The sequence below is a fragment of the Triturus cristatus genome, chromosome 7 (genome assembly GCF_964204655.1).
Source record: "Triturus cristatus chromosome 7, aTriCri1.1, whole genome shotgun sequence".
Taxonomy (NCBI): domain Eukaryota; kingdom Metazoa; phylum Chordata; class Amphibia; order Caudata; family Salamandridae; genus Triturus; species Triturus cristatus.
Window position 1 is genome coordinate 1,709,302,679 of NC_140590.1, and position 21,379 is coordinate 1,709,324,057.

General features: G+C 38.3%; 1 protein-coding gene across 1 annotated transcript in view; it reads left to right on the forward strand.

Moving 5' to 3' along the window:
* The first annotated feature begins 661 nt into the window (after positions 1-661).
* The window catches only part of LOC146812833 (uncharacterized), a 57,032-nt gene continuing 36,314 nt past the window's right edge, over positions 662-21,379 (forward strand). The window contains exons 1-2 of the mRNA XM_085615207.1: positions 662-771; positions 5,617-8,781. Coding sequence (XP_085471333.1) covers positions 5,660-8,781 — 3,122 coding nt within the window. The 5' untranslated portion in view covers positions 662-771; positions 5,617-5,659. The remainder of the gene's footprint in view (positions 772-5,616; positions 8,782-21,379) is intronic.

A 21,379-nucleotide genomic window follows, 5' to 3' on the forward strand; every position in this document is an offset into this window, starting at 1 on the left:
TTGGTGCCACTTTAACCCTCTCTGACCAATCCATTTAATGTCTACATTTGGCAAAGCAAGGTCTCTCACCATATCTGTTTTCTCTGCAAACTTTTCACTCCAGAAGACATAGCTGTGCCCTACAATCCACACTGTGAACATCTTCAAAGGAGAACTGGATGCACTCAGGAGGTGTCTTTCAGTAGAATGGCAATATGAAAAGAAAGACAGTTTGGAAATGGAGGCATACATATTTTTTACAAAACAAAAAGAACTGATTGGCTGTTTCATACCATTCTAGAAAAAAAACTAGGCTGTATGTGAAAATTAATAGAAGCATGTTTTGTATTGGTACAAAAAAATGTGTAACCAAAGAACAGTACTATGGATTTGCAGTTAGGTTTGAAAAGTCAAGCACTCTTGCTCTGTGGAATTGAAACATTGTGTGTCGAACTTCTGACCTAACTGCACACAGCAGTGTTCCATGAGCTGTTGCTATGGTAGCAGGCAGAAGTCAAGTTGGGGGAAGGGTACTAGGCAGAAGTCAAGTTGGGGGCAGGGTACTTTTGGAAAAGGGTTGGTTTTCAACCAATAGAAATGTGTCATTACATTTGAAAAAAAGGGGGAAGCACTGAGATTTGAAACTTACATGTATATGTGTGGAAAAATAGAGGGAAAGTTTGCCATTATCTGGTTCTGCTGAGAGGAGAGAGGTGTACAGAACAGAGATCCTGGCTCTGATAATCTGCTGTTTGAGTGACACATTTCTTTCACAACTAACTAATTTTAAAGGTGAGTTTACAGTTTGAGAGGGGATGTATGTGGTAACTTAAGAAATGAATAATAGAAATGGGAATTGTTTTTGTTGTAGTTACACATGGTGGATTCATAATGTGTCAGTCTGTAAAAGAGATTTTCACTTGGCCCGAAAAAAAAAGAGCAGTAAGTGTGCTTTCAAATTGGCAAAGAAATTTCGTTTTGGCACTAATGTGAAAACATGACTCTGTGTGCATAGAAGAATTATAGGCAGAAATGTATTGCGTCTTGCTCTGGTGATTTCACAGTTGCAGTAGATGGAAAAGAGGAGCGAATATTTGGGGGAAGAAGCAGAGGTTTAGCACACACCCATGTGCTTGCCATGTATAGTCATGCACAGTAATTAGAAGCGAGTGGGGTTTTCAGGTTTAAGTCTGTAATGCAAATACATTCAGCATCACTAAGGCTGGTTGCCCCTGCTGGAGTGTAGGCAGTCACAGAGAATACACACGGTGGTGGTCTGAAAAAAAAACAGCTTGGACATGTGCATTTAAATAAATTTAAAAAAAAGGTTTCAGAATGTGTCAGTCTGTAAAAGTGATTTCAAAGTGTAAAAAGAGATTTTCACTTGCCCCCGAAAAAAAAAGAGCAGTAAGTGTGCTTTCAAATTGGCAAAGAAATTTCGTTTTGGGACTAATGTGAAAACATGACTCTGTGTGCATAGAAGAATTATAGGCAGAAATGTATTGCGTCTTGCTCTGGTGATTTCACAGTTGCAGTAGATGGAAAAGAGGAGCGAATTTTTGGGGGAAGAAGCAGAGGTTTAGCACACACCCATGTGCTTGCCATGTATAGTCATGCACAGTAATTAGAAGCGAGTGGGGTTTTCAGGTTTAAGTCTGTAATGCAAATACATTCAGCATCACTAAGGCTGGTTGCCCCTGCTGGAGTGTAGGCAGTCACAGAGAATACACACGGTGGTGGTCTGAAAAAAAAACAGCTTGGACATGTGCATTTAAATAAATTTAAAAAAAAGGTTTCAGAATGTGTCAGTCTGTAAAAGTGATTTCAAAGTGTAAAAAGAGATTTTCACTTGGCCCGAAAAAAAAAGAGCAGTAAGTGTGCTTTCAAATTGGCAAAGAAATTTCGTTTTGGCACTAATGTGAAAACATGACTCTGTGTGCATAGAAGAATTATAGGCAGAAATGTATTGCGTCTTGCTCTGGTGATTTCACAGTTGCAGTAGATGGAAAAGAGGAGCGAATTTTTGGGGGAAGAAGCAGAGGTTTAGCACACACCCATGTGCTTGCCATGTATAGTCATGCACAGTAATTAGAAGCGAGTGGGGTTTTCAGGTTTAAGTCTGTAATGCAAATACATTCAGCATCACTAAGGCTGGTTGCCCCTGCTGGAGTGTAGGCAGTCACAGAGAATGCACACGGTGGTGGTCTGAAAAAAAAACTGCTTGGACATGTGCATTTAAATAAATTTAAAAAAAAAGGTTTCAGAATGTGTCAGTCTGTAAAAGTGATTTCAAATTGAAAAAAGAGATATACACTTGCCCCCGAAAAAAAAAGAGCAGTAAGTGTGCTTTCAAATTGGCAAAGAAATTTCGTTTTGGCACTAATGTGAAAACATGACTCTGTGTGCATAGAAGAATTATAGGCAGAAATGTATTGCGTCTTGCTCTGGTGATTTCACAGTTGCAGTAGATGGAAAAGAGGAGCGAATTTTTGGGGGAAGAAGCAGAGGTTTAGCACACACCCATGTGCTTGCCATGTATAGTCATGCACAGTAATTAGAAGCGAGTGGGGTTTTCAGGTTTAAGTCTGTAATGCAAATACATTCAGCATCACTAAGGCTGGTTGCCCCTGCTGGAGTGTAGGCAGTCACAGAGAATACACACGGTGGTGGTCTGAAAAAAAAACAGCTTGGACATGTGCATTTAAATAAATTTAAAAAAAAGGTTTCAGAATGTGTCAGTCTGTAAAAGTGATTTCAAAGTGTAAAAAGAGATTTTCACTTGGCCCGAAAAAAAAAGAGCAGTAAGTGTGCTTTCAAATTGGCAAAGAAATTTCGTTTTGGCACTAATGTGAAAACATGACTCTGTGTGCATAGAAGAATTATAGGCAGAAATGTATTGCGTCTTGCTCTGGTGATTTCACAGTTGCAGTAGATGGAAAAGAGGAGCGAATTTTTGGGGGAAGAAGCAGAGGTTTAGCACACACCCATGTGCTTGCCATGTATAGTCATGCACAGTAATTAGAAGCGAGTGGGGTTTTCAGGTTTAAGTCTGTAATGCAAAAACATTCAGCATCACTAAGGCTGGTTGCCCCTGCTGGAGTGTAGGCAGTCACAGAGAATACACACGGTGGTGGTCTGAAAAAAAAACAGCTTGGACATGTGCATTTAAATAAATTTAAAAAAAAAGGTTTCAGAATGTGTCAGTCTGTAAAAGTGATTTCAAAGTGTAAAAAGAGATTTTCACTTGGCCCGAAAAAAAAAGAGCAGTAAGTGTGCTTTCAAATTGGCAAAGAAATTTCGTTTTGGCACTAATGTGAAAACATGACTGTGTGTGCATAGAAGAATTATAGGCAGAAATGTATTGCGTCTTGCTCTGGTGATTTCACAGTTGCAGTAGATGGAAAAGAGGAGCGAATTTTTGGGGGAAGAAGCAGAGGTTTAGCACACACCCATGTGCTTGCCATGTATAGTCATGCACAGTAATTAGAAGCGAGTGGGGTTTTCAGGTTTAAGTCTGTAATGCAAATACATTCAGCATCACTAAGGCTGGTTGCCCCTGCTGGAGTGTAGGCAGTCACAGAGAATACACACGGTGGTGGTCTGAAAAAAAAACAGCTTGGACATGTGCATTTAAATAAATTTAAAAAAAAGGTTTCAGAATGTGTCAGTCTGTAAAAGTGATTTCAAAGTGTAAAAAGAGATTTTCACTTGGCCCGAAAAAAAAAGAGCAGTAAGTGTGCTTTCAAATTGGCAAAGAAATTTCGTTTTGGCACTAATGTGAAAACATGACTCTGTGTGCATAGAAGAATTATAGGCAGAAATGTATTGCGTCTTGCTCTGGTGATTTCACAGTTGCAGTAGATGGAAAAGAGGAGCGAATTTTTGGGGGAAGAAGCAGAGGTTTAGCACACACCCATGTGCTTGCCATGTATAGTCATGCACAGTAATTAGAAGCGAGTGGGGTTTTCAGGTTTAAGTCTGTAATGCAAATACATTCAGCATCACTAAGGCTGGTTGCCCCTGCTGGAGTGTAGGCAGTCACAGAGAATACACACGGTGGTGGTCTGAAAAAAAAACAGCTTGGACATGTGCATTTAAATAAATTTAAAAAAAAAGGTTTCAGAATGTGTCAGTCTGTAAAAGTGATTTCAAAGTGTAAAAAGAGATTTTCACTTGGCCCGAAAAAAAAAGAGCAGTAAGTGTGCTTTCAAATTGGCAAAGAAATTTCGTTTTGGCACTAATGTGAAAACATGACTCTGTGTGCATAGAAGAATTATAGGCAGAAATGTATTGCGTCTTGCTCTGGTGATTTCACAGTTGCAGTAGATGGAAAAGAGGAGCGAATTTTTGGGGGAAGAAGCAGAGGTTTAGCACACACCCATGTGCTTGCCATGTATAGTCATGCACAGTAATTAGAAGCGAGTGGGGTTTTCAGGTTTAAGTCTGTAATGCAAATACATTCAGCATCACTAAGGCTGGTTGCCCCTGCTGGAGTGTAGGCAGTCACAGAGAATGCACACGGTGGTGGTCTGAAAAAAAAACTGCTTGGACATGTGCATTTAAATAAATTTAAAAAAAAAGGTTTCAGAATGTGTCAGTCTGTAAAAGTGATTTCAAATTGAAAAAAGAGATATACACTTGCCCCCGAAAAAAAAAGAGCAGTAAGTGTGCTTTCAAATTGGCAAAGAAATTTCGTTTTGGCACTAATGTGAAAACATGACTCTGTGTGCATAGAAGAATTATAGGCAGAAATGTATTGCGTCTTGCTCTGGTGATTTCACAGTTGCAGTAGATGGAAAAGAGGAGCGAATTTTTGGGGGAAGAAGCAGAGGTTTAGCACACACCCATGTGCTTGCCATGTATAGTCATGCACAGTAATTAGAAGCGAGTGGGGTTTTCAGGTTTAAGTCTGTAATGCAAATACATTCAGCATCACTAAGGCTGGTTGCCCCTGCTGGAGTGTAGGCAGTCACAGAGAATACACACGGTGGTGGTCTGAAAAAAAAACAGCTTGGACATGTGCATTTAAATAAATTTAAAAAAAAAGGTTTCAGAATGTGTCAGTCTGTAAAAGTGATTTCAAAGTGTAAAAAGAGATTTTCACTTGGCCCGAAAAAAAAAAGAGCAGTAAGTGTGCTTTCAAATTGGCAAAGAAATTTCGTTTTGGCACTAATGTGAAAACATGACTCTGTGTGCATAGAAGAATTATAGGCAGAAATGTATTGCGTCTTGCTCTGGTGATTTCACAGTTGCAGTAGATGGAAAAGAGGAGCGAATTTTTGGGGGAAGAAGCAGAGGTTTAGCACACACCCATGTGCTTGCCATGTATAGTCATGCACAGTAATTAGAAGCGAGTGGGGTTTTCAGGTTTAAGTCTGTAATGCAAATACATTCAGCATCACTAAGGCTGGTTGCCCCTGCTGGAGTGTAGGCAGTCACAGAGAATACACACGGTGGTGGTCTGAAAAAAAAACAGCTTGGTTTCATAATGTGACAGTTTGTTATACAGATTTTCACTTGCCCAAAAAAAAAGAGGAGTTTGTGTGCATTCAAATTGGCAAAGAAATTTCGTTTTGTGACTATTGTGAAAAGAAATGTAGTAATATATTTAAATACAATAAAGAATTTTTTTTTTAGTTTTTTTGCAGGTATTGCTGAAGAACAGTGAACAAAATTTAAGATGCCTACAAAATCTCGAGTTCAAAAAACGCTAAAAAAAAAACTATATTTGAGGACAACTGGAGGACCAAAGTTAGTAGAAGATGCTGATGTTGGGAAAAAGAAAAAATCTTCTGGTAAGCAAAAAAGACAATTCCTAAACAAAATATTGAAAACAAACAAAAATGTACAAAATGTCTGTTCTCGGAAAAATGTAACAAAACCTACAGAACAGCAAAAAATTGAGGATTTAGTTAATGCAAATATACCTTCTGCAATTGAAAAGTTTAACATAAACAGAAAAACAGCATTTAAAGAGATACGTAGAAAAATGTTTCAGAGAAGAGTTATGTCCAATTTGATAAAGGATATAAAGAAATATAAGCAAAAGGCTAAATATTATAAGAGAAAAAAAGAAATTGAAGCCATTGCAGCAAAGGCATTAGAATTAAAAAGGAAACTATTCATATTAATTTTGAATAGGATGCGTACATTAGATAAAATGGTTAATGTACTGAAATCACAAAGCAAAAGCAAAAGAGTAGTGAACAGAACAAATTTTTGTAAAGTGTTTTTAGGAAAGTGGATGCATAGCTCAAGTAGTGAACCTTTTTTTAATGAAGAGAGCTATTTTCAAAGTAATAGTTTGCTGCATGCAGTTGACACCAGAGGTCGTTCATACGAAGTAAAAAATGGTTGCATAATGGAGAAGGAGATAATGGTTCCAAGAGATGAGGTACAAGTGATGGCAGATGAGGCAATGGGGAGACGTCCTAAAGCCCCAGTGTACACTTGGAATTGTAGTAGTATTTGCACTGTGCGTCAGGAATCTATTGACAGATTTCGAGAGTTTCTAAGAGAATATAGTAAAAAAAGTGTAAAACAAAAGATTAAGGTGCTTCAAAGTCTGGATCCATGCAGAGTGAGAGAGAATACTGGTTTGCAGGGTCATTCTCTTGCTTGTCTATCTAGAAAAGTGTGCAATAGTGTTTTCCATCATTTTAGGATGCTGGCTGTTCATCATACTGAAATGAGAAAGTTTGTGAGACGGTTGTATTTTGCCAAAAGTCCAGCAATAAAGTTAAATGAATTGAATAGGGCTCTGTTCCGAGGAACGGTATCAGATGTAGAGAAGGTTGTTGATGAAATTCAGTTTTGTTACTTTGGTCCTGAACAAAACAGTGCAGAGAAGGACACAGTAAATGAGGCAGAAGTGGAAGAGAATGTAGAACCTTGTGTAAGTAAGACATTTAATGATCACATAACAAAATTTGCAATAGTCTCTAATGAAAGACCAAATGTTACTTGTATTTGTTGCCGCAGAACTCATTATAGAAAACAAACTAGGAATGTTGATCTCTACAGAAAGAGTGAAAATGAAGATAATTATAAGTGGATGGATTTTGCAACATATATATTTCTTGAAAATTGTTTTGAATTGGGTGAAGATCAGCGTATTTGTAAATACTGCTACAACAAGTTAGAGGAAAATAGAATGCCGACCAGAGCTGTACATAATAATTTAGAATTGGATGCTATTCCTGCTGAACTTTCTGAATTAAATACATATGAGTCTATACTCATTCAATGTGTTCATCCGTTCCAGACCATAGTACGTATGGAGCCCAAAACTGGTAAATTACCTCCTTCAGATTTAGTGAGAGGTTTAAAAGGTAGAGTGGTGTATTTGCCCTTGGATTTGAAAAAAAATATGGAAACTATTGATGCGGATACTTTGGAAACTGAACCATTAATTATTCTGGTTAATGGTGTACCTACAAAGAATAAGAAGATTTGGCAGGAGCTGGTAGATGTGCGGAAAGTACAAAGAGCAAATTTGTATTTGAAAAAAAATAACAAATGGTATGAATCAATTTATATAGTAGAAGAAGAAGAAGAAGAAGATTTACAAGGAGATACAGAAACACCAAGTGGACAAATTGAAAAAGTGGACAAGTCAAAGGAAGAAGAAATTTATGAACATTTTAGCATACATCCTCTCCATTCGAAAGAAGTTATGGGAGACAATATTGATCTCTTTCAGATGAAGAAAGCAAAAGGAAATCCCGTGAGTGTATGGGAGGAGAGCTTGGAAGCTCGATGTTTTCCCCAGCTGTTTCCTAAAGGAAAAGGAGGACGATACGATGAACGTCCGGAACAGATTCCAGCTTCTGAGTATCGGACTACAAGACTATATGCTGAAGATCCCAGATTTCGACAAAGTATCCCTTATTTGTTCCATCTTTTATTTGAAAGCGACTTGTCTGCACTGTCTTATGCAGTAAATCACATTTTAAAAAGTGGAGTACATTTACAAAATGTGTCTGCTAAGGATTTTATGGAGAAAGTGCAGCACCGAGATGATCATTTGGAAACACAACTGATCAATCTGATGGCTTGTCAGCGTGGGACAAATGAATATTGGTACCGACGCCATGGTGAACTAAAATGCATGTTACGCAATTTAGGAACACCAACATGGTTCCTTACCCTAAGCTGCGCCGAGTACGCTTGGGATGATTTACTGGATTTTCTACGAGAGGCCAATTCAAACATTGAAAACATCGAATACAAGACAGCAGGAGAACTGTGCTCATTGGATCCGGTTAATGTTTGCAGATATTTCAATCATAGATTTGAGGCTATGATGTCCTTCATCTGCAATAAAAAAAATCCACCCCTTGGAGAAGTAGTGGATTTCTTTTGGAGAAAAGAGTACCAGGCAAGAGGTGCTCCTCATATTCATATGCTGCTGTGGATCAAGGATGCCCCAAAGTTTGGAACAGATACTGATGAAGCAGTGTTATCTTACATTGAAGAATATGCAACATGTGCTATACCTAAAAGCACAGAAGAGTACAAGTTAAAGGAGCAAGTTCTACGTTTCCAAAGTCATCGGTGTGGAAAATACTGTCGACGGAAATACAAGAGCAAAGAAAAATACTACACTAAATGTCGATTTGGATTTCCTAGACCTGTTCTTACAAATGGAAGAGTCAACAGTTTTATGTCAGCTGTGAGACATACTATCACAAGAAAATCACCTAAGAATACCTACAACCTTAAAAGAAAAGAAGAATCAAAAAATATAAATGACTACAACCCAGTCATTTTATCCATGTGGAACGCTAACATGGATATACAGTATGTTGCTGACAATTCCATTGCTGTTGCTCGATATGTAACGTCTTACATTACGAAATCAGAAAAAACAGAATTGAAGGAAATGTGGGAAGAGATTTCTCACAAGAAGACTGTCAGTAAGAAGCTGTACAGTTTCAGTTTGAAGATGTTATCGCATCGAGAAATTGGATCCTACGAATGTTCAGATAGATTATCTTCTGCAAGTCTCTACTCGAAGTCAAGAAGAATAATTTGGGCAAGTTTAGGCCTTGCAGCAATGAGAAATCGGGTACTGAAATCTGTTGGAGAAATTGAATATTTGGCACAGTTCGAACCTGAAAGTACAGATATATTGAAAACAAACATGTTGGACACATATTATCCCAAGAGAAGTCATCATCTGGAGAACATGTGTCTCTATGAAGTGCTGCAGAACTACATTTATTCACGGAAAGCTGCAGAAGACATCAATAATGGAAAATATAAAGTCGTTGGTGAAGAAGGATGTTTGGTGAAGCAAACCAAAGGAAGTTTGATAAATCACCGGAAGCTGAGTTGCGACACTACCGACAAGAAAGAATTTTACTACTTGGCTCTTTTACAGTTGTTTAAACCATGGCGTTCAGAGGATGAACTACTGGGAGAATTCCAGAGCTATGAAGATTCTTTTAATGCTTGCAAAGACAGCATACAATGCAGTACATTCTCAACTTATCTGCAAATGTTAAATGAAGAAATTGAACAGGAAACTACAATTGCAGCAGAAATTGCTAGAGACAGTTCTCAGGACAGCCAAAGTTCAGGAACATACAGTCAAGATCCCCTAGGACAACCAATCGTTGAAAATGAAGCATCAATAGCCATGAATGAAGTGGAAACGGCTATGAATCAAGCTCAAGAAGCATTTATAGACTTAGAAAATTTGGAAAGACAACTGAATCAAGAGCAGCAACAAATTTATGAAGAGATCAAAAACAAAATTGATCACGGATTTCTACATGAAAAAAAAGAGTGCTCATGCACATCATTTCATCCAATCAGGATGTATGTAAGCGGACAAGCTGGCACTGGAAAAAGTTTCCTAATTAAAGTCATCAGAAGCTACCTAAAGCAAAAAACAGATTCTACTTTGTCTTGTGTGGTTACTGCTCCAACTGGGTTAGCAGCATATAACATAAAAGGAATCACCTTACATCGTTTGCTAATGTTACCAGTGGAGCATGAGAACAAAATACAATTCAACAAGCTAACTGGAGAAGCATGCTTGGAAGTTTCAAGAGTATTGAAGAAGATGCAAGTTCTCATTATTGATGAGGTGAGCATGGTATCAAACTTAATGCTTGCCTTTGTGCATTTAAGAATGCAGCAAATTTTGAAGACAGACTATGACGTGTTATTTGGTGGAAAACACGTCATCGTTTTTGGGGATCTTTTGCAACTTACTCCGGTTAAAGGACAACCAGTGTTTAATACTGTGACACATGAAGACACGAAGAAGTCATTGGGAAGCATCGGTAATACAAATATTTGGTCCTTCTTTGAGTACAAGGAACTTACAACTAATATGAGGCAAGCAAACGATGAAGAATATGGAAGTATTCTGAAAGATATCAGGATTGGACTACTCACAGAAGCTGGCAAAAAAGCATTACAGACTCGGCTGCTACATAATTTATTTCCAAAGGAAGAAATAGTTGCAGAGAAGATATACAAGAACATTGCAGAAAACAAAAGTGTCATCTGCTTAATGCCAACTCTACGTGAATGCTCAATATTCAATGAGGAGCTTTTGAAATTGGAAAAGGAAGAGATCATGAAATTGGAAGCAGTGGACAAAATTGAGGATGGAAGAATTACTGTCACAGTAACAGGCAAACTGAAAAATAAATTGGACTCACTAGAGAAGAACATCTCCAAAACAGCAGGATTAGAAAAAAATCTATATGTTTGCATGAACTGTAGAGTGTTTTTAAGGAGAAATTTGGATGTTGAAAAAGGCTTAGTAAATGGAGCGATGGGAAGAGTTGTGGGTTTTATTAATTATCAGAAAAAAGATGGAATTGAATGGTTAAAAATAAAATTTGATCAGATAGAGGAAGTTAAAGACATTTGTCGTTGTTCAGTTCGTTTCATGCTTGTGAAAGACTTATATGTACGTAGGAAGCAGTTTCCGTTTTCTCTAGCATATGCTGTAACTATTCACAAGTCTCAAGGATTGACTGTAGATTGTGCATTTGTGAACATTGGATCTAGTGTGTTCAAAGAAGGTATGGCATATGTTGCTTTGTCACGAGTCAAAACATTATCAGGTTTATTCATGATAGACTTCGATGACTCAAAAGTTAGTGCTGATACAAACTGTGTAAAGGAGTATAATAGATTAAGAAGAAGCTATGCTCCTCATTTAGGTCAGTATCCTGTGTTGGAGAAACGTGTAGTTTCTCGTAAAAGGAGAAATGAGAATATCTGTAATGAAGATGTAGAGAAGAGGAAAAAAAAGAGGAGTGATGTAATTGCAAGCAAAAAGAATAAGGAAAATGAAGAACAGGTTGTAGGATGTCATTTTGAAAATAGCTCTGGTGTCAACTGCTACGCAAATGTAGTGCTGAATGTTGCTTTTTATCTGGAAAGTTTGCAAGAGCAGATAATAATAAATCAGGGAAAAAGATTCTGTTCAGAGCTCAGTCTCCTTTTTCAAAAGCTGAGTAAAGATAAAACTCAAATAGAAAGTGCTACTGATATTAGAAAACTTTTAGATGTATGTTCAGGACGAACACAGTTTTCTCAAAATGAACAGCAAGATGCTCACGAATTTTTGATGTATTTTCTTCAGGTAGTGGAAGAAGAAGGAGTTCCCATTGACATTTTTTTTGGTCTCTCTTATAAATGGGAACATAGTTGTGATAATTGTTATAATATAAGTGGTTCTATTGTTGATAATGAAAGGTTTATTTATTTGACATTGCCAGAGAGTAAAACAGTCACTTTTGCAAACTTAGTTAAAGATGCTAATCATAGCATGAAATGTGGTGAGTGTAATTCTGACATGTTATCAACATTAATTTTAAGGGAATACGGACAGTATGTAATTTTAATGATGCAACGATGTAGAGCTGATGGATCAAAATTGGATACTTTAATAAAGAAGTTTACAGGACAGCAATTATCAATTTCAGGAAAAACTTTTGTAACTGTTGCAATAATTTTCCATGATGGACCTACTGTTACTTCTGGACATTACACAGTTTATCTAAAATGTGAAAAAGGATGGACACTGTGTAATGATTCCCAATTGATTTTCAAACAACGTTTGCCTTTTGATTTAGCAAATTCCTATCTAATCTTCCTGAAACCTAAATTTTAGAGAGACTTGGCAAGATCTGGACAAAATAATTTTACCATTTTACAGGATTACCATTGCAATTTTGTAGAAAAAAGATTTTTAAAATTATCATTTGGCCTAAAGGAAAGATAACCAATTGTAATGTGGACTTTTTAAATTTTTAATGCAATTTTGAAAAACCAATAATTTAGAGATTATCGGTAACTTCTGCACATTTTAAATTTTGGAATGTTATTGGACTGCCACTGGAAATTTTTTCAAAAATAATTTCAAAAATTACTATTTGGCCATGTGGAAAAGTAAGCAATTCTATTGTGGACTAAATAAATTATTCGAAAAATTTTCGTGAACCAAAATGTTACAGAGAATCGGTGAGATCTGGACAGATTAAACTTTAGAATTTTAATGGTTTTCCCTTGGAAATTTATTCCAGGGAAAGAATAAAAAATACTATTTGGCCTAAAGGAAATAAAATCAGATGTATTTTGGAGTTATTTGAGATATATTATTGTGAATGTACTTCTGAAACAAAAATATCAGACGGTATTTTAAAGAAAAAAGTATTGTTTTTAGATGACATTTTTTAAGAATAATATGCATTTCTGTAATGATAAGTTTAAGTGAGAAGAGATTCTGGGCTTTTTTAATACAATCTTTGAGATTGTTATTTTTTTTGCCCGCTGTAAAATGATGAATGCAATTGCTTTCACAATTTATAGTGAAATGCAATATATTCTGAAAACAGCAAAAATAAGGCAAAAATATTTTTTGGGAAAAAATGTAAATATGTGTACTGTATTATAAAATGTTTTAAAAATATTAATACTTTTTTCTTTTTTTTCAGATCGATATAGAAAATTTTCGTAAACTACAACCATTTTAAAAACTATTTTTTAAAAAAACAAATGAATAAATATTTTTTTCAGTGAGTATGGTAAGTCAATAGTAATAATTGTAGTCTTTCAAGGACCTTGTAATGTGAAAAATGATTTTTAGTGTTTTTTTTAAAAAATAAAAAAAAGGTACGCTTACCGTACGCGTACGGTAAAAAAAAAAAAAAAAGTTTTTTAAAAAAAATGTAAAAAAAAGATGAAAGATAAGGTTGGCTCTTAAAAGAACCGTTGTGTTCATGCAGGGACAGAGGAAAGGAACCATGGGAAAATCATTCAAAGCTACAAATGTGCTGATCTATTTTGTTATTCACTAGGGAAACACTGGTCTCCCTATAACAAATTAGAGCTTTACAAAATGTGCAATGAATATCAACCTTCCGAAATCGAGGGTTCATTTCCAGAGGGCCAGCAAAAGGAGATTCTCCCCCCACAGATGAAGGGCTCACCTGACCTGCAGAAGAAGGAGTAAGCCCTGCAGGTGATGGTCCAGGCTGAGCTGCTGTGGATGTACTGGCTCGTCTTTCTGAAGAGTTACCTCCAAAAAGATGACCATGTGTCCTTCTGTGTACATCCTGGAGGTGTCTCTTCATGGTGTGATTCCCAAAGGAATACTTCCTGTTAGGATTACCTCTAGAAAGTACACGCTGACACAGCTTGCAAGTAACTAAGGGTGCATTCACCTTTTGCTGGCCTTCTGGAAAAGTAAAATAATCCCAAACATAAGAAGGTTTTACTTTCCTCGCTCTCTGCCTCAAGACAGTGCTGCTGGTGCTAGCCTCACTCTCAGAAGAGCTCTGCTGTTCTGCCATCGTATCCCAAAGACAAACCAGCTCCTTCTCCCAAGGGATCACAAGCAGAAATGAGGGGAATGGGTGTGGTGTAGGAGAGTTCTAGAACTGAAAGTAGTTTCAACCAATCAAAAGTTGTGTTTCAAGATCACATGACCTACCGTACGCTTACGGTACGCTTACGGTGCGCTTACGGCAAAAAGTACGCGTGCGCGTAAAAAAGACACGCGCTTGCGCACATGCGCATAACAGTCATTTCCCGGCACTTCCGCGTAACGTGCGCGTGTTGCGTAAGCGCGCACGCGTCCCGCGCGCAGTACGCGCGGCTACGCAAAGTGCGTAACTATACGCAAGCAGCGTAGATAGATTACGGACGTTGCGTAAACCGTACGCTTACCGTGAGCTTACGGTACGCGTACTATAAAAAAAAAAAAAAAAAAATCTGGAAATAAATTTTACATGTTTATTTTAAAAAAATATATATAAAAAAAATATTTAAGGATTTTAAAAATTAAAGCATAGTCTTTATAAAAGATAAGAAAATTAAAATAAAAATATGTTTGAAAAAAATGAAGAATATAAAAAAAAAATAGCATTTAAAAAACCTTGCAAATTCACTGAAAAAACCATGGGTTTCACACACGTTATAGTTAGGAATTAGCATTTAAAAAACCTTGCAAATTCACTGAAAAAACCATGGGTTTCACACACGTTATAGTTAGGAATTAGCATTTAAAAAACCTTAGAAATTCACTGAAAAAACCATAGGTTTCACACACGTTATAGTTAGGAATTAGCATTTAAAAAACCTTAGAAATTCAGTGAAAAAACCATAGGTTTCACACATGTTATAGTTAGCTGGACATTTTACTCGTAAAAAACCAATGAAATTGCCCCGTTATAGTTAGTTCAGCTAACTATAACTCGCGCGCCCGCAATGCACTGCTGATGACGTCACATATTACATCACTCATGACATGGTCAGTGACATCACTCATGACATCACTGATGACATCTCAAATGACATCACTGATGACATCACTGATGACATCATCTAGTGAATGTGTGTTATTCTGAAAATTAAATATGTTTTATATATGTATATCTCATGGTCGATGGAAGAATAAATGGGTATATAAGTGTCTAAATGGATGATTTGTTTTTGAAAAATTGATTGTGTAACTGACTGATTAAGTGTATCATAGTGAATACATGGCTTAGTGAATAATGTTTAAATATGTAAATATCTGTATCAGTCTCTCACTTTGTGTATAAGTGGCTGCATGGGTTGGTGAGTAGCTACATGGGTGCCTATTTAGGTTATTAGTTGTTTTTTTGAGTATCAGTCTGAGTGTCTGCATGGTTCGGTGGGGGGTATTACGTAGTGCATCGGTGCATGAATGAGTGACTCACTGTTTGTATGTGTTGAACACAGCATGTGTGCAGGACTGTATGGGTGGATGAGTGTGTGTATGGGTGTGTTAGTGAGTGAATGACTGTCTCAATAGTGTCTTCAGGAGTAACTACATACGTTTTAAACTAGTATATGTGACTATTGGTGTATATATGTGAGTATATGTGAAAGTGAGAGATTGAAAGAGTTCCTGTATGAATAAGTATGTGTTTCTATAAGTGATTGTTTAAAAGACTAAGTATGTGTAAGTTTCCGTAGAAGTAAGTGTGGTGGTGTGTGTATAACTGTATATGCAAGTAAATGTATGTTTGATTCTTTATTAGCATGAGTGACTATGTGTGTGAGTAACTCTATGGATGAGTGGCATTGTGTAACAGGATGTATAGATGTATGAGTACATATGATGAGTGAGTACATGTATGAGTGACTGTATAGGACTGTTGGTGAATGAGTGGATGTGTATGTGGATCTTAGAATTACTGAAGAGGTTGTTGTAACTGGTATTGGTATGTCCATTGTTTTGAAATTTTTAGTCTCTATTTTTGAATGTGTGTATCAAAGCTTATATTAAGGTGAGAGGAGGTCTGCCACTCTATCACAAGGATGATGTCATCAGTGATGTCATCAGTGATGTCATTTGAGATGTCATCAGTGATGTCATGAGTGATGTCACTGACCATGTCATGAGTGATGTAATATGTGACGTCATCAGCAGTGCATTGCGGGCGCGCGAGTTATAGTTAGCTGAACTAACTATAACGGGGCAATTTCATTGGTTTTTTACGAGTAAAATGTCCAGCTAACTATAACATGTGTGAAACCTATGGTTTTTTCACCGAATTTCTAAGGTTTTTTAAATGCTAATTCCTAACTATAACGTGTGTGAAACCTATGGTTTTTTCAGTGAATATATATATATATATATATATATATATATATATATATATTATCAGGGGTGTTATAGTTAGCTGGACTTTTCACTTGTACAAAACCATTGAAATTCCCCCGTTATAGTTAGTTCAGCTAACTATAACTCGCGCGCCCGCAATGCACTGCTGATGACGTCACATATCACATCATCCATGACATGGTCAGTGACATCACTCATGACATCACTGATGATATCTCAAATGACATCACTGATGACATCACTGATGACATCATGCAGTGAATGTGTGTTTTTCTGAAAATTAAATATGTTTTATATATGTATATCTCAAGGTCGATGGAAGAATAAATGGGTATGTAAGTGTCTAAATGGATGATTTGTTTCTGAAAAATTGATTGTGTAACTGACTGATTAAGTGTATCATAGTGAATACATGGCTTAGTGAGTAATGTTTAAATATGTAAATATCTGTATCAGTCTCTCACTTTGTGTATAAGTGGCTGCATGGGTTGGTGAGTAGCTACATGGGTGTCTATATAGGTTATTAGTTGGTTTTTTGAGTATCAGTCTGAGTGTCTGCATGGTTCGGTGGGGGGTATTACGTAGTGCATTGGTGCATGAATGAGTGACTCACTGTTTGTATGTGTTGAAGACAGCATGTGTGCAGGACTGTATGGGTGGATGAGTGTGTGTATGGGTGTGTTAGTGAGTGAATGACTGCCTCAATAGTGTCTTTATGAGTAACTACATATGTTTTAAACTAGTATATGTGACTATTGGTGTATATAAGTGAGTATATGTGAGAGTGAGAGATTGAAAGAGTTCCTGTATGAATAAGTATGTGTTTCTATAAGTGATTGTTTAAAAGACCAAGTATGTGTAAGTTTCCGTAGAAGTAAGTGTGATGGTGTGTGTATAACTGTATATGCAAGTAAATGTATGTTTGATTCTTTATTAGCATGAGTAACTGTGTGTGAGTAAATCTATGGATGAGTGGCATTGTGTAACAGGATGTATAGGTGTATGAGTACATATGATGAGTGAGTACATGTATGAGTGACTGTATAGGACTGTTGGTGAATGAGTGGATGTGTGTGTGGATCTTAGAATTACTGAAGAGGTTGTTGTAACTGGTACTGGTATGTCCATTGTTTTGAAAATGTTAGTCTCTATTTTTGAATGTGTGTATCAAAGGTTATATTAGGGTGAGAGGAGGTCTGCCACTCTATCACAAGGAAGATGTCATCAGTGATGTCATGAGTGATGTCACTGACCATGTCATGAGTGATGTAATATGTGACGTCATCAGCAGTGCATTGCGGGCGCGCGAGTTATAGTTAGCTGAACTAACTATAACGGGGGAATTTCAATGGTTTTGTACAAGTGAAAAGTCCAGCTAACTATAACACCCCTGAAACCTATGGTTTTTCAGTGAATTTCTGAGGTTTTTTAAATGCTAATTCCTAACTATAACGTGCCTGAAACCTATGTTTTTTTCTGTGAATTTCAAAGGTTTTTTAAATGCTAATTTCTAACTATGCCTACAGAGATAGGACATGTGAAGAAAGAAGAAAAAATGCACAGAAAGAAAAAAAAGAAGCGCAGAAAGAAGCAACAGAAGTCCTCAAAGACGAAGAAAAGTGCATGAAGAAGGATAACGTGCAGAAAGAACAAAAAGAAGAGCAGAAAGAAGCCTTGTTGCAAAATCATCCTGTACCCTCAACTTTTTCAGACGGATACTGGTGGTAACTGAGTCTGACTAACCAGTCCTAGAGCCAGTGCTATGTTAAAAGACACTTAGAATACAGTGAAAACACCTACATACACTAGGGAACATTATGCGTTGGGGTCCCCCTGTGATTAGCATGACCTCCTCTAGTATATAATAGGGCAGGGGGATTAAAACTACCTCTTAAAACAGGCCACAGGGCATTTTTGCACACGTTAACTCAGGCCCCGTCCCCTCCCTTCACCACTGTGTAAACACGCCCTGTGTTCGTTTTTAGTTGGGAGATTAAGTTAATTTGAATCCTGAGGGTCCCTAGGCTCCAACTAGCCCACTAGGTACCTCCAGTAAGTGCCACAGAGCTGCGTTGCAGAGAGGTGTAAAAAGTGGCACGGCCTGGACCACCTCTCTGCAATGCAGCTCAGTGGCGCTTACTGGAAGCACTTGGTGGGCTAGTTAGCCCCCAGGGGCCCTCAGTATTGAAGGGAAATTATATCCCCAATTTAAAACGTGCCATAGTGCGTGTTTGCACACGTCACCTCAGGCCTCATCCCCTCCCTTCACCACTGTGTAAACGCGCCCTGTGGCTGTTCTAAGTTGAGAGATTAAGTCCCCTTGAATCCTAAGGGTCCCTAGGGTCAAACTAGACCACTAGGTACCTCCAGTAAGTGCCACAGAGCTGCGTTGCAGAGAGGTGTAAAAAGGGGCTTGGCCTCAGAACACCTGTCTTCAGCGCAGCTCCCTGGCGCATACTGGAGATGCCTGTTGGGCTAGTTGGCCCTCAGGGACCCTCAGTATTGAAGAGGAATTAATTCCCCAACTTACAATTCGCCAGGGGGCGCGTTTGCAGAGTGCTGCAAGGAGGGGGCGTGGCCTCCGGCACGATGCCAGTCTTTTATTTATTTTAATTTTTTAAGAAGGGGGGCTGTGTGGTTCCCCTTCTTATTCTAATTTATTGGCCCTGATGACCCCATCCCCCAGGGCCTGTCTCCTAATTATATTTTTTTGACCCCAATCCCCAGGGCCGGCCACTGTTTTTTATTATTTTAAAAAAATATATATTTATAGACACACCTAGGACATGCTGGAGAAACCGTGCGTACCTATCACCATGACGATTTGCGTGATTAAAAGGCGACTATGCTGTGGAAATGTGGATTTTCCTGATCAGTTATGTCCCCTATCTTGGACCCCAACGGTTCTATATGCATGTTACAAGTACATGTATGTTCCCTCCAGTTCCAGTTTCTAAGACGCAAACATATGTGTGTCTTCCGTCGACATGTTCTCTGTCAGATCCGCCATCAATGGGCTGGATATTCGATTCCTAAGTATGAAAGGCCACCGACTTTATATGGCTAAGTTACTCCATTTTTACAGTTCAGGCAAGTAGGCCCGATTCTGTCCTCAAAGCCTTTCCCTGCTCTCTGTCTCTGACAGCTTCAGCTTGAGCTCGCATCTGTATCCATGAACTTTGTCCTACTCCCTGTGCAGCTAACAATGTCTGCCTCGGCCAGTTTTCGCCTGCCTGCCAAGAAGTTGTATTTCACCTTCGAATTATCTATTTTGCTCTTCAGCCGATGCATTCCTGTCAAGTGATTTAGGTAAACATTTCCTTTAGCTCACAAGCAAGAACTCAGCCTTTCCGTCCTCCTGCAAGTGATTCATAGCCCTGCTGCCATGGAAAGTTTTCTATCCCTCGCATCTCATATAGACACTTAGACGTTTGTGCACGCACACAGTCAGTATAGACTAGATTCTGTCCGAGAGTCCTTCCTTGTGGATAACATAGTTCTTTAAACATAGGATGTTAGATATGATTTGGGATTAGGTTGACTTGACCCCCCAGACTTCTCGTCTCCACATGTAGAGCTAAATGTCAAGTCCCCTTCACCCCTAGTTGCACGTCTATCACACGTCATGCTGCTGCGCGCGCATCTATGCCAAGTATTATCTTATAGATCCACCTATGTCTGATAATCCTAACCAATCATGTTTCTTTTATTCCTTATTACGCCTAGTTTCGATTACGTACCTGTCATGTCACTCTTCTTATCAAATGTTACGCCTTCTACATTCATTTCATTGTAATGTACTTATTATAAAAGTGCATGTCTGTCAATAAAGTATTGTACTTCACTTCCTGAACCCTCGTGGTGACGGAACCTGAAGGCCGCGACTCGAGTCGGCCATTTTGAATGGAATAAAGCCCATTTAGAAAACCTCTTATACCACGGATTCTGCCTCTTGTTATTTTGAGCTATTTTTCTTTATTTTAAGATTCCGTATGAAATTCAGTACGGTAAAGAAGATTTTATTTACCACATAATGGCGCCCGAACAGGGACACTTTCTCATCTCACGCGCCGGCGGTGCGTTGCAGGCCCGGTCTCCTGCCACAGCTGGACGGACCATAAACGCGTACCAGCAGGATTTCCTGTAAGCTCCCTCCGGTCAAGCGGGGGCGACTGAGGCTGCGATCAACCCAGACGAGGCGGTGAGAAGTGCGAAGTATCCCGACCAGAGCCTAGCTGAGAGAGCAAGATCCGAGGTATACAGAGGCCCACCAGGTCTTTCGAAATCCCGATGTCCAGAGGGTCCGCTGTCCGCAGTTATCGAGTCCTGTCCATTCTCTGAGGCCTTCCGTTTCAAGGAGCTACTCGGTGAGTACCATCGCCGGGGAGGCGTGTTGACGCGCACATAGGTTGTGCCGGTCAAGACGGATTTGGGTACACAAATCCGGTCTGCACTGTTTAGCAGTGTATATGTACTGTTTAGCAGTATATCAAGTATTCCGAAGAATTCAGTTATTGTCAAGAATTCAGCGTGGTGATTAGTTAGGCAGACTGTCATCATTGTCGATCATTGTTACAATGTTTAATGTTTAATGTTTAAAGTGTTCAAAATATTGTAGTATGAATGACTGTTCATTGTTCACTGTTCATTTATTGTGTTTTTCGTATTAAGAAAATTCAAGAGTAAGTATCAGATCAGTTGTAAATATGCCGCTCTTCTCGAAGTTAAGACAGATTACTACCAGAAAAGGGGTGCTTGAAGAAGCAGTTCCTATTCCTCCTAGGGACACTCCAGGGCATTTTATGTACCATAAACATGGCTTAGATGCCATATTATTTCTTGATCTATGGGTAGATTATACCAAGGGATTGCCGGAAAGTCAAAGGTGGCCCGTAGCGGGAACCTGGGATGCAGAATGCATCATGAAAGTGGAGGAAGAGTTATGGAAAAGAAAGGTCAGACAGTCACAGAAAGACGCTGTTGAGTTATGGCGTAAAGAATCTCATAGACGAACAGAAAAAGCACGTAGACAAGAAGAGAGGAGTAAAGAAAGTTCAAATAAAGTTCAAGAAAATCTATTAATTAAGGAAGGTATCCGAGTGAAATCAGAACAAGTGAATAGACAAAGAAATGCTCTTATGAATGGTATGTATCCCCTTCTAGCCGAAGGACTACCTAAAACTGTTACAGAAATACCAAAAGACTTGCCACCCCCATTATTTCCAATTAAGGTACATCCAAAGGGGCTTCCCAGAACCGCAGAAGATGTTT